The 12,098-nt window shown below is 42.7% G+C and overlaps 1 protein-coding gene across 1 annotated transcript; it reads right to left on the reverse strand.

Moving 5' to 3' along the window:
• Positions 1-69: 69 nt before the first annotated feature.
• Positions 70-11,576, reverse strand: cnn1b (calponin 1, basic, smooth muscle, b). The gene is made up of 7 exons (XM_047572499.1): positions 11,261-11,576; positions 6,246-6,367; positions 6,086-6,152; positions 5,046-5,183; positions 4,721-4,837; positions 3,768-3,914; positions 70-1,967 (listed from the first exon to the last, which is right to left on the reverse strand). Exons 1-7 carry the CDS (start codon positions 11,318-11,320, stop codon positions 1,722-1,724), a joined length of 897 nt encoding a protein of 298 aa, XP_047428455.1. The 5' UTR covers positions 11,321-11,576; the 3' UTR covers positions 70-1,721.
• Positions 11,577-12,098: the final 522 nt, after the last annotated feature.

Genomic DNA, 12,098 nt, shown 5'->3' on the forward strand with positions numbered 1-12,098 from the left:
GAAGTGTTTTTTATTGCACAAATGTCATGTTTAGTGAAAGGCAGTATAGAGGAAAAAAGTTGGCAGAGATATTTAAAAAAAAAAAAAAAAAAAAAAAAAAAGCCAATATGGTGAAATGTTCGTTACATTTACTCAACACTATTCTGGTTGTTCCGAGGGGATCAGTGAAGATAAATTAATGCGCTGTTAAAAAAAGAAAAAAGGAAGAATCTACATTGATTTAATACAGTTTAGAGATGGCGTTAATTTAAATACAGTAAACGAACTTTTCCCTCTTGCTATGAAACGTCTTACAACACTAGATGGCACACTTCTACAAGTCCTAAATCGTGGCTGCGGGAGTGTGATGCAGCACAATTCAGAATACAAAGCCAATCTGAAACTGTATATATATAAAACTACTACCTAACATGGCAGCTCTGACCGTACGACAACATTACATTCAAGAAATTCGGTGGGTTCTCAGTATGATGCAGAAATGATTCGCCATGATTCACATTAGCTAGTGTCTGAAAGCTCTGACTTTGTGTTGTAAGTTACCACCAGAATACCAGAAGTACAAGTTTACAAGGGCTTCAACTGAAAATACTGAAGTCTAAGAGCCTAAAGTTTGTAGGGATGAAAGTATTTGAGTAAATGTACATTCCACCACTGCACACAGGGTGAGGCCAGGTAAAGTGCAAATAGAGCAATAGAACAACCCTAAAGCTGAAAGTATCCTAAGGCCTAAGAAAAGTAGATGGTTGGAAAAGGAAATTAGGACTCACATGCAGCCCAAGAACTACTGGTGACTACCAAACTTCAAACTGGATACCAACGCACATACACTTACTCCTTTATATTAAAAAAAAAAAAATAACAGAGGACTATGTCTCTCACAACCTTTTTCAGAATACTTTCTCAAAAAAACAAAAAAAAAAACAAAAGACATGTATATTAGCCCTGTAAAAATTGCATAGTGCACAACTCTGCAGGCTTGGCAACATGACTATTTGTCAGCGCAGGTGCTCATGAAACAAAAGCAATGTCCGCGCAAAAAAAGCTACAAGTCCTCCTGCGTCGTGCGTCCAGATCAGTCTCTGGTCCGTGGAGCTTCAACGTCGTCCCAAGGAGAGGAATCCCTCCGACGCGGACGTGAACTCTCGACTGGGTCAATGTTCTATAGCACCAACACGGTCACTTGTTTCCTGTCAAGGAACTTTAAACTTCAATTCGGCTTCATCAGTGTTCAAACTGGATGGGAGGGGAACAGACGTGAGGCGCGAGGGTGTGAACGTGGTCAGAAATCTCTAATTACAAATGCAAAGTATAAAAAGCCGTTAAAAAAAAAAAAAAAAAATCTATAAATAGCGTAGGTTAATAAATCTCAACCTTTGAGTGACGCGTGTGTGTTTTAAGCGGTAATAATATTAACCAGAGCGACAGAAGTTGGCGTAAAACTCTTTGACGTAAGGTCAGTGTAAACACTTGTCTTCTTTTACTCATGGAAAGGCAAACAGTAAATTCCTAAGGATAAAAACATGTTTAGAAAAAAAATAATAATTGGGGGAACGAAGACGACGATGACGTCAATCAGTGTTAAATAACAGTCTGGGAAGTTGTTGCTCGTCACAAAGACAGTCGCGGTTGGTCGTCTGAAGTTAAAGCAAAGAAGGAGGAGGAGGAGGAGGAGGAGGAGGAGGACGGGGCGGGCGAGGGGTGAGGCTGTCCCGTGGTTTCCTTTAGTCAGAATACTGGTTGTAGCCGTCGTACACGACCTCGCTCCCGTTGTTGTAGTAGGCGTCGGTGGGGTTGATGCAGTACTTGTTGTCGTAGACCTGGCGGGGCAGGCCGTAGGTGGTCATCCCCTGTTGGGAGGCCACTTTGTTGGTGCCCATCTGCAGGGAGATGGTCGAGGTGTCACAGTTCTCCAGCTCCAGCTTCTTGTCGAAGATGTGCCTCCTAGTTCCCGGAGCTGTCATGCCAGACTGGGACAGAAAGCAAGACGGAGGGGTTTTTAAGAAAAGGTAGTAGCAGTGCTTCAATTCCTTCAAAATAGTTGAACTTCTCCCTGATATTTCCAACAACAACTTTAGGAATCGCAGCGAAACCTCGAAATGTGTACGGTTATTTGTGAATGGGAACAGCAGGTTACATTGCATTAACACATAGTTTGTCATGTGCAGGACGATCTGTGGAAGAGGGTTGTAAACATTAGAGGCTAGGAATCAATAGCAGCCCTAGGAAGTACAGCAGTACTACCTCCGTGTCCATGGCTGAGGTGCCTTGACTTGAGCAAGAAAGGACGAAGCCAGAGAAACTTCCTCCACATTTTGTTTTCCAGGATACCTGGCTATCGCAAGTCCACACAGGTTACCTCAAGATACATCGCGGACGTCTTAAATGTACTTGTGTTGATATGATTTACCGCAACAGTCCATAATTTCTCAGTTGGTTCTCTTGTTTCAAAGAAAAAGCCAAATCATTTGTTGCGTTTCTAACACCCCTACAAATACGCAAAACCTTAATACTGGAATTCATATATATACACAGGATAAGTTGTTACAATCCCTTGTGCCAAACACATTTAGAAGCCTAGTACAACTGAAAAGCCAACCAGCAGGCTAGCAGTCAGCCACCAGCTAGCATCAAACAAGAAGACACCAGCTAACTAGCCTAGCCAACAGCAGCAGGTAAGAAGTGATGGGACATGCAGCTACCCTTCAACCAACACTTCTCCCTCTGCCTAAGAACGAAAGTAAAACACTAAAAGCCACCAGCTAACTAGCATAGCCAACAGCTAAATAAAGCTAAATAAAGAAAACTGGTAATAGTAACATCTCTAACACCTCTCAAATATCTAAAGCTAAAACACTTTTACGCTCTCATGAGGTGATTTTTCAGACGTATCAATATAAACGTTTATCGCAAAAGTGCAATGGAAACACTTTTTTTTGCATTTCCCTGTCTCTGGCGTCACAGGAGATGACCCAGGGGGACATGTGACTAGTTAATTTCAAGTCCATTTCCTCAAAGTGAAGTCCAGTGTAATGAGAATTTAAGAGAATTATGGGATATCGCTAGACAAGACTTTACAGAGTTACAGCTTATTCACAAAACACCTTTCAATGGAAACGCTTACAAAGCTCAATCGTACTTTATCGAAATTTCATAAATATCACCTTTATTTAGCTGGTTGTCCTCGCAAATTCATTTGCCTTCTTATTCTGACTGTATACCTTCCTTTGAGCATCTTTTCCATCTGGATTGTCAGAAGCGTTTTCTGGACCCTTTCTCGGTTCAAGTTCATCCTTCAAGGCTGCCAGAAACTGTGAGCTCATAGAACCGTGGTTACATTTGTAACCATACTAATAGTTGCTGCAGCCAAAAAAAGTAGCTGTTAATCTTAATTTTTTGGACTGTTTTAGCCGGAGTTGAGGACACAACACAATGCAGAGACCCAGAACTAAACTGTAGCTGGTAGCAATGCGCTGCTAAAACGATGGCTCATTAAACCTAAATATTTTCATAATCTCCCGTTTTGATTATTTATAGGTTATTATGCTATGATCTTCCTAGTTCGCCTTGAGATCAAATGGCTCTATGTGGCCCCTGAAACTAAAATGAGTTTGACATCCCTGCTGTAGAAGAATATTACAGTTCATCTATAAAAGAACAAACCCTGCACGATGGCTTTGATCTGTCTAACTGCATCAAACTTTAAAATGGATAAGTAGAAGCGACATTTTTTTTTTTTTTTTACAGTAAAGTCATACATCTCTCCTTACCTGGCTAGCTCCCTTGTTGGTGCCCATCTGTAGGCTGATGGTAGATTGGTCCACGGGGTTTTCCATGCCTATCTTGGCATCATAAAGATGGCGTCGTGTCCCATAGGAGGTCATACCCTTTTGACTGGCCAGCTTGTTGGTGCCCATCTGGAGACGCAGAGAAATGAAATGAGCGTAAGTCTAGTCTAGCTATAGTTGTTCTGTGTACAAGTCTTTGTACGCAGAATGGGAACAATTTAAAGGTAATGGCTAAGGAGGTAGATTGTCCAGTTATTGCTTATTATCAATCATCCATTCATTCACACTGTGGTCCAAGGCTATATTTAAAAATTAGGGCTTAGGAGTTTGAGGGGTCTGCTGGTTCAGTATCTTAGCTGTTCCTAAAGCTGCGCTGAGGCTTCAGGTGTTGTTCTACTACAACGGGGACCATGCTCACTTTAGCGTTCCACATCTGTTCCAGCTGCTCTTTCAACCCTTGGTACTTCTCAACCTTTTCGTGTTCCTTCTTTCTGATCACCACCACCTTCTTCTGCTCTTTATCCACTACCACTATGTCTGGTTGGTTAGCTGGTGAAGCTGAAGTCCCACAGAACCATGTTCTTGTTCTTGGCCCATTGGGACTTGGGTACTTCTGTACACTATCCTGGTCACTTGGTTGTGCCTCTCCATGTACGCTGACCTGGCTAGCATCTTATACCCTGCGACTATGTGTTGGTCTGTCTCAGGGGCTGATCTGATCTGGTAGATCTTGGCCTCTATGGTTCTTGTATGTAGGGCCTGTTCTTGTGCTGCTAGAACACCTCATGCAACCCCACTTCAAATGACAAATGACTGCCCCCTGGGAAGCATCCAGAGAGAGCCATCAGAACATCCCTGGATACCTTCTTTCTACCATATGACTGATTGGTCACAAAGTAGTAGATTACAAGTCATTGCGTTTCTGCATCTCTGACCTGCAGGCCTATGATGTTGCGTCCCTCCCTGAGCTTCTCAGGAGCAAAGTGTCGCTGCTGTTTCTCGGCATACTTCACTCCTATATCGTACTTGGAGCGGAAACCTTTGGACTTGGCCTGAGGAAGAGAGAAGCGGCAAAGAGAGGAGAGAAAATGATGCTAATAGACTGTTTTGTCAAAAGGTACAAAGATGACAGAAGTATGGCTGCATGTATAATTACAAAGATCAGATGCTAGCATAGAGACAGCGGCGAGTACAGTAAGGCACCAACGCAAGCCTGTAATGTAATGGATCTCAGTGGAATAACAGTGTAGCTGCCCTTACCACTCCAGCCAGAGCGATGAGTGTGGACTGGACCTGAGTGTGGTTGACATTCTCAAATAGATCATTGGCCTCAAAGATGTCATGTGGCTTCAGGCCGTAGTCTGTGATGGCACGGACGAAATTACCTATGTTTTCCAGCTGGGGAAAAACGGCAGGCAGAGTACAAAATAGAATCAGTTAATGGGTGCGGTGCTTGAACATCTAATCTTTATCCAGCGAGACAATAAATAGTGTGTGATCGCTGACATCTTTTAACACAACGTTGGGAAATTAGATCACTTGCTTTCTTGCAAGAACAGTAAATACGAAGCTACAGCTTGCAGGTAGTTCCCTTAACTTGACACAAATGACAATTGCTAGATACACAGATCAGGCACAACATTATGACCACCTGCCTAATATTGTGTAGGCCTCCCTTGTGCCTCCATAACAGCCCTGACTCAACAGAAAATGGACATGGGCCTTCTGAGGGTGCCCGGTGGTGTCTGGTAACTCGATGTTGTCAGTGAAAGTCTTTGGTGTTTTTTTGAGTTGCTCCTGAAGCGTTTTTTGTGGCTGCTCCTGCTGGGGATGACTGCTGCCATTGCTATGTGGTGGGGGTGCCTGGTCTGGTCTGGTCTGGTCTGGTCTGGTCTAGGTTGGTGCTACATGTCTAAGTAACATCCACACGAATGAATGCCAGGTCCAAAAGTTGAATTGTCACAAGATGGTCAGAGTTATCTTCTTGTCCTGTCAGGGGTTTTAATGTTATGCCTGATCAGTTTGTGTCTGGCAGCTTAACAGTGTTTGCATTTCCAAAAGTGTCAATATCATTTTATTAAACATGCTTCAATCCACCCTTAAAAGCTGAGTTTGCTTTTTATAGGTCCTGTAAAAGGCTCATAAAGGCCACACTGAGATGGGCTTCATTTGATATGGCAGCAGCTTTGTGGAATGTAAATAAAAGTCTTTGTCATCAATGCCAGCGCATGAGACGAATCGACTTCCACATGTTCTGGAAAAGGACCTTCACTTTGATCACGTTCTTACTAAGACTTTACCTGGGGCCAGTTTTGAGGGGAGTTGTTGATCTTTTTCACAGAACCTGGCTGGAGAACATTAATGAGTCTACAAAGGCAGAGAAAGGATGTGTCAGGGGGATCACTCATAAAAATGAAGTTTCTGAGCTACGTGCAATCCTTCCAGTTTCTGTCCACTCACTCGCACAACAGGACTCCATCCTTCAGACTCTCCATAAAGTTGTCCCCAATCTTTTTGCCGGTCACATCCTGAATCCACAGCCTCAGCTCTTCTTCCTTTTGTGGGTCATACTTCCCTGCCAGCTGAAACAATAAAGCAGAGGTCACCGGTCAGACACTTGTGCTTTTTAGTTTTCTTTCCAACGTGGCAGAACAAAACAAACAGTACAACAGTTTAATACAAAACCCATGCACAATTGCCCTCTATTCGGAGGGATTTGTTTTAAAAAACTGTGCGTCAATTGAGGCTTTGCCAGAGCGAGAAGAAGAAATACAGAAAATGAGACGCCTTCATTCAAACAAGAGGCCATGTTGCGTTTCATAATTCTATTTTGGGTCTACTGCCATAGGTTTACATGCTTCCAAAAACACCATTATCTTCCTGATACCAGACTATTTTCACCTTCAGACTGAAATGCCACTTTTTTTTTTGCTCCTGTCTCTTTAAGGCCCTTCCTCTCGAAAAGGCCGGTCGTCTCCCATTGGTCGAAGCTTATTATTAGTATTATTTACCTGTCACCTACAGTAAATTCCATGACACATTACATTAAAGGTCCCATATTATACATTTTTTTCAACAATGTCATATCAGTGTCAGAGGTCCAACATCATTGTTTTCAAAGTGTATTATCCTCAAATTCTGCCTTGGTGCTGAATTTCAGCCAGTCAAAAAGTGGCTCTGGTGAGAACAGGCTGCTTCTGTGTCTGTACCTTTAAATGCTAATGAGCTGAGCTATTCACATCTTCTCTCACATCTTCTGTCACTAATGTTAATGTGTTGTTACAGCTACTACCGTGCAGCTAATGTTAGCTTCCGCCAACTATAAGGGTAATCGTTATGGTGCCAACAAAAACCTTTGCCATGTGTGTTTGCAAGAAAGAAATGACCTTTATAAAGTGAATTTTGCATAATATAGGATATTTCTGGAAGTTCAGAGAAGAAAAAAGATTTTATATGAATTAAATTTCATTACATTATAAAAGTTGTGCACTATAGTGCTTCAAAACATGTACCAGACCTCTTGGCGGGAAGGTTTTTCCCAAACCGTTAGCGCTAGTCTGACCAAAGTTGCCCCGATAAATGCATCTTTTCCTTCTTCATCTAATCTGATCATTCAAATCCACAAAATATTTGCACAACATCAACTCTTCCTAGCCTCCCAGATAACTGTAGCTCTTCCTGTGAATCCACCGCCACCTGCTGGTAGGAGGAGTTATTTCCTTTCACAGCTGCGGCGTTTTTGACCAACTCCCAACTGCAACTTTTTTTTTTTTTGCTGGTCTTAGTTGCCACTGATAGTTTGAGCTGTAGAGACGATATCTTGCCGAGCATACGTTGCTTTCCATATTCACATCATTTAAAACGTCAAAGAAAGCCACACTGTAAATCAAAAAGTTAAAAAAAAAAAAAAAAAAAGCTTAAATAAAATTTTCCACCTTCTTCCATCAATGGAAAAATGAAGATAACCTTGAATCTTTTAAGGCTACATGCACGTACAAGACTCGCTGTAATAAAATCTTTCATTTGAGGTTTTGTTTGTGTTACTAAAATAAGCCACTTGCTTTTTTTTTTTTTTATTTTGGCTAAATAATTGAAAATACTTTGCTACGAGGTGCATGAAAAGACCAGGAACCCGAATGAAAGAGGCCTGTGGACATTCCTGCATGCAGAAACCCATTGCCCCCCCTCCACCCTTCCCTCTTCTCTCCATGTATTTCCTTATTGGCACAAACACTTTGCCCCAATACTTTGAATTCTGGTGTGGGGTTGGTTTAAGGCTAGCCCTTCCAACACACTCGCCCCCTTTTTCCTGAATGTTCTGCCGATAAGTCTTCACGGTCTGGGACCGGCAGCCAACACAAACAAGAATTTCAAAGCAGCAGGGATAGCGTGGCTTCTCGTCCATCACACCAAACTTGGGAGAAACAGCTCCCCGAAGTGCTCCTCCCTCTCCCTCTGACCGCCTCGCTCTCCGTCGCCGGCTGGCCGAGCTCATATTACCCCTCTCTGTCTTCTCCTCTCCCTCAGGGTTTTCCAGAATCTGCCCTTTTACAGCGAAGCCGACTACTCAGGCAAAACCACGTCCGATAGAGACGGGCCAAGATGGACAGGTCCCGCTTTCCAGTGCAGGAAGTTTGGCTTTTAGCTGTGTTGTCGTTTCACATGGTGGGAATCGGGAGCTGCTCGTTTTTTCCTGACAGATAACTGAGACAGGACAATAAGGCCAATAAGAAAAAACAAACAAACTGGACAATTAGTGGGATTGTCAAACCCGTGTCCAGCAACGATTTCAATTTAAAAACCAATTAAGGCCCTAATCTTACGCAGAGCAAGGAGAAGACACAGACTAAAAATATTAGTTGAAACAAAAACCAGTTTCACGCCCACCACCAGTAAAAACCAATACTCGACATCTGTTGGTCTTTATAGACAATACAGTGGAAACAGTGACGTTGGAACTAAATATTAAAGAAGCCATGTTGCGCTCATTTACAGGATCCTTATTTTATGTTGGGGCTCTACTACAATAGGTTTACATGCTTTAATGTTCCAAAAACACCACTATTTTTCTTATACGGGGCTCTTCTTCAGCACCTTTTTTTGCTCCTGTCTCTTTAAGACTAATATCTCTGAAACGAGCTCCAACAAACCCAAACAAACTTTGCCTTGAAGATGTTTCACTGCTCATTCAAGTGGTGTTTTTAGTCGCTAAAGTCTTATTTTCATTAGGAGTAGAATAAGATGTTCATCAATGAAGGTCTTCTAGTTCTACCGAGTCATAAATGGAGCCTAGTTGTGCACCAATAAATTTCGAACTAAAGAGGCAACTTGGACGAGTGATGCAACACATTCAGGAAAATAAAGTGCAGTTGTGACCTGAATGAGCTGAAAGCAAAGCGACAGTTTACTTCAGCTAAGAGGTGACGATGGGATGAATCATAAACTCAGGAAACTCCCTCCATCATGCCACGCATGTGCTACATATGCTAACAACCTGCTAGCATGGTTCCCGGGCTATTAGCCATGTAGGCTAATCTCCATGTTTCTGCTGTTGCGCTTTATTATCAGAGCCATTAAGCCAAAACTTTCGTGTGTCTACCCCTCTGCAGAGGCTTCATGAGTTATCATGAATTTCATTCTTAAATCCTGTCCTTTGTGTTATTCTTTAAGGGTTTTCTATAAGATTCAATGCATCACATAAAGAATAAAAGTAACTGCTTAATATACCAAATGTAAAAAAAGGTCCAATGTTTATTAGATTGTAGATCTTTGAATTGATGTAACTGGTTAATCAAACCACAGCACTAACAGGTCTATACATCAAAACGATTGATGTGATGAGAGGCTGAAAGGATGGAAAGAAAGATGAAAAATATGTAAAACTTATTAGGACTTTGCTCTAATTAAATGTCTGAGAGGGTAAGAGAAAATATGCTAATATGCTAACTCCAAGAGAACTGATGAACTGTGTCTGAAACGTGTCAGAGAAACCGTCTCACAATCTGAGCTCAGATCCCACAGAGCTGAAGGCGACTCGGCGTCTACCTGTTTGTCAAGTGACACGCGGAAAAAAAACTGAGAAACCCCTCCACATGTCCACGCTACGCCTCAGAATGAGACGCGTCCGCGGGCTGCTTGGCACCGCCTCGTCCTCGCCATCCAGCCCCCGTCCACCTGCGTTCTGTCAGGACAGTGTTTTGTCATATTTGACTCTGGTGTAAACTGTTTAGAGTAAGGACACTTTCTCAAGTTCCAAGTCAGAGCCCGGTCACTCCTTAAAAGGCCATTAGATGATGCCGATGTACCTGTCAAGTCGTCCGGCCTCCGCTCGGGCCCTGACGTCACGCTGCTGGAACTCGCCATCCCGGCATGAAGCCCCACTTCCACTCACTGTACTCCCATATAGAGAGCAGCGCCTTTTGAGTAGCAGTTATGAGAGGAATGCGGGCTTCGCCGAGTTGCCCCGCACCTCTGTGCGACATTAAAGCACTTGCTGAGAGATGGTGCTATTCGGGGAAGAGGCCACGTACCCTCCGTGACAATGATGAAGCTGGAACAGGGGCCCTGACTCATGCGATCATCTCGTCTCTACCGTCACACGTTAATGAAATGCCCAAATTCCTGTCTACTTCTACTGCACTACGTTTCTCTGAGCGTTACTTGGCTGAATAACGTTTAACCGCTGCAAACTGATGCATTTGCAGAGATCACAGCAGAATTAGCTCCGACACAAAGCCTTGTTTACACATCAATGCATCTAAAATAATAATCTAATATTGTGATGTGCAATGATTTGCCACTTTGCCTGCAGAAGAAAGCAAGTAAAATGACCTTTTTCACATCTTTTTGTACGGGTTTTTATATTAAAATGTACTTTTCTCCCCCATTGAGAATAGTTTACTTTGGAAAACGATGCCTTCATGATGCATCCCGACGTCCCTCCAGGCTCATATCTGCAATCGTACTAAGTGAACACCACCGCCCGTGCTCCTTTCGCTTTGATTTCTTGCTGCAGAGGAGATCAGCGGGACCAGGAGCAGAGGAATAACGGCGCAGGCTTAAATTCCCTGACCTTTCGTAATCGCCCCAAATAATTTGGCCACCGTAGAACCTGCCCTCAGCTCCAAAAGCACCAGAGAGACAGGACACACAAGCTGGGAACCAGGGAACCAGATCACAGCCTCTTTTACTAATCATGCATGTTCAGATGTAAGAGCTGCCTTTTTCCCTTTTACCTTGCCATGGGCTTAAATATATCATATAAACAGATATATGGGTGGTTAAACCCCTTAAAGTCATTTAGAAAAGCCATTCAAAGCAGCCGCAGAGATGGTGTTTACATTATATTTGCTCCTCGTGCACCTTTGATGGAGCCCACCTGAGCAGCCAAAGCACGAGCTCCATCGTTTTGTTTGTTTTTCATCTTAATTATTATCCTTAAAATGCATTTTTTATAAGCGTTTCAATAAACCTACCTTGCTCTTAACCTCGGCAGAAAGTCCGAAGGCTGGGCCGCTCCTGAAATGTGTTGTCATTCTGTTTCTGTTTCTGTCTATTTACAGTGAGGAGAGCTTTAAAAATGGAGAAGCAGGTTTCAGCTCTCTGTCCGAGGGCAGGAGGAAAGAAAAAACTCAACTCACTCCTCAACAACAACAACAACAACAACAACAAAATAAATAAATAAAAAATAAAGATAAAAATTCCGTGGGTTTCTGTTTTCACTCTCTCTCTCGTGGTAACACTGCTCGTCGCGCTCGTGCTCAGAGGACGCTTTGATACGACTTTCCGACACTTTTCTGAATCTTTTTTAAACGCTTCCCATGTGTGTGCGCGCTGATTGGCCGCGGCCGCCGACCAATCAGCGCGCAGCTTCCCGGTCGAAGGGGGAGTGATGTCACCGCTCCGGTATTAAGGATTTTTTAATCGGTGTCACTTTTTCCGCCTTCACGTCGCCCTGGGACCAGTCTCGCGTTAAGATGCGCTCTGCTGGAGTTATGTCACCGTCATGTTCATCGGTCACAGCCTCAAAATACATTTTATGCCCTCTACCAAACATCTGACTCACTACTCATCACGTTCTAACACGTGAATCATCAAATATTCACTCAATATGTAAATATTAGTATATAATCTACGCATTTGATAAATTATGGGGGAAACATTTGTGGAAAATATAAAGATAAAGTAGCGACAAACTCATTATTTTATTTATTTAGTGACACTTGACAAGCAAAACTGAACCTAGAGCCTCAACCTGACATAAAAATTAATTAAAATAAATCTAAATAAATAAATAATACAAATAACTATAAA

Source organism: Mugil cephalus, chromosome 20 (assembly GCF_022458985.1).
Source record: "Mugil cephalus isolate CIBA_MC_2020 chromosome 20, CIBA_Mcephalus_1.1, whole genome shotgun sequence".
Lineage (NCBI taxonomy): Eukaryota > Metazoa > Chordata > Actinopteri > Mugiliformes > Mugilidae > Mugil > Mugil cephalus.

Excerpts from the sequence above, each read along its gene's own strand:
- cnn1b (XM_047572499.1), bottom strand. The coding sequence starts at position 11,320 with ATGACAACACATTTCAGGAGCGGCCCAGCCTTCGGACTTTCTGCCGAG. Across the intron at positions 5,184-6,085 it reads CCCCTCAAAACTGGCCCCAG|CTGGAAAACATAGGTAATTT; the intron begins GTAAAGTCTTAG and ends GTTTTTCCCCAG. Across the intron at positions 4,838-5,045 it reads TCATCGCTCTGGCTGGAGTG|GCCAAGTCCAAAGGTTTCCG; the intron begins GTAAGGGCAGCT and ends TCTCTTCCTCAG.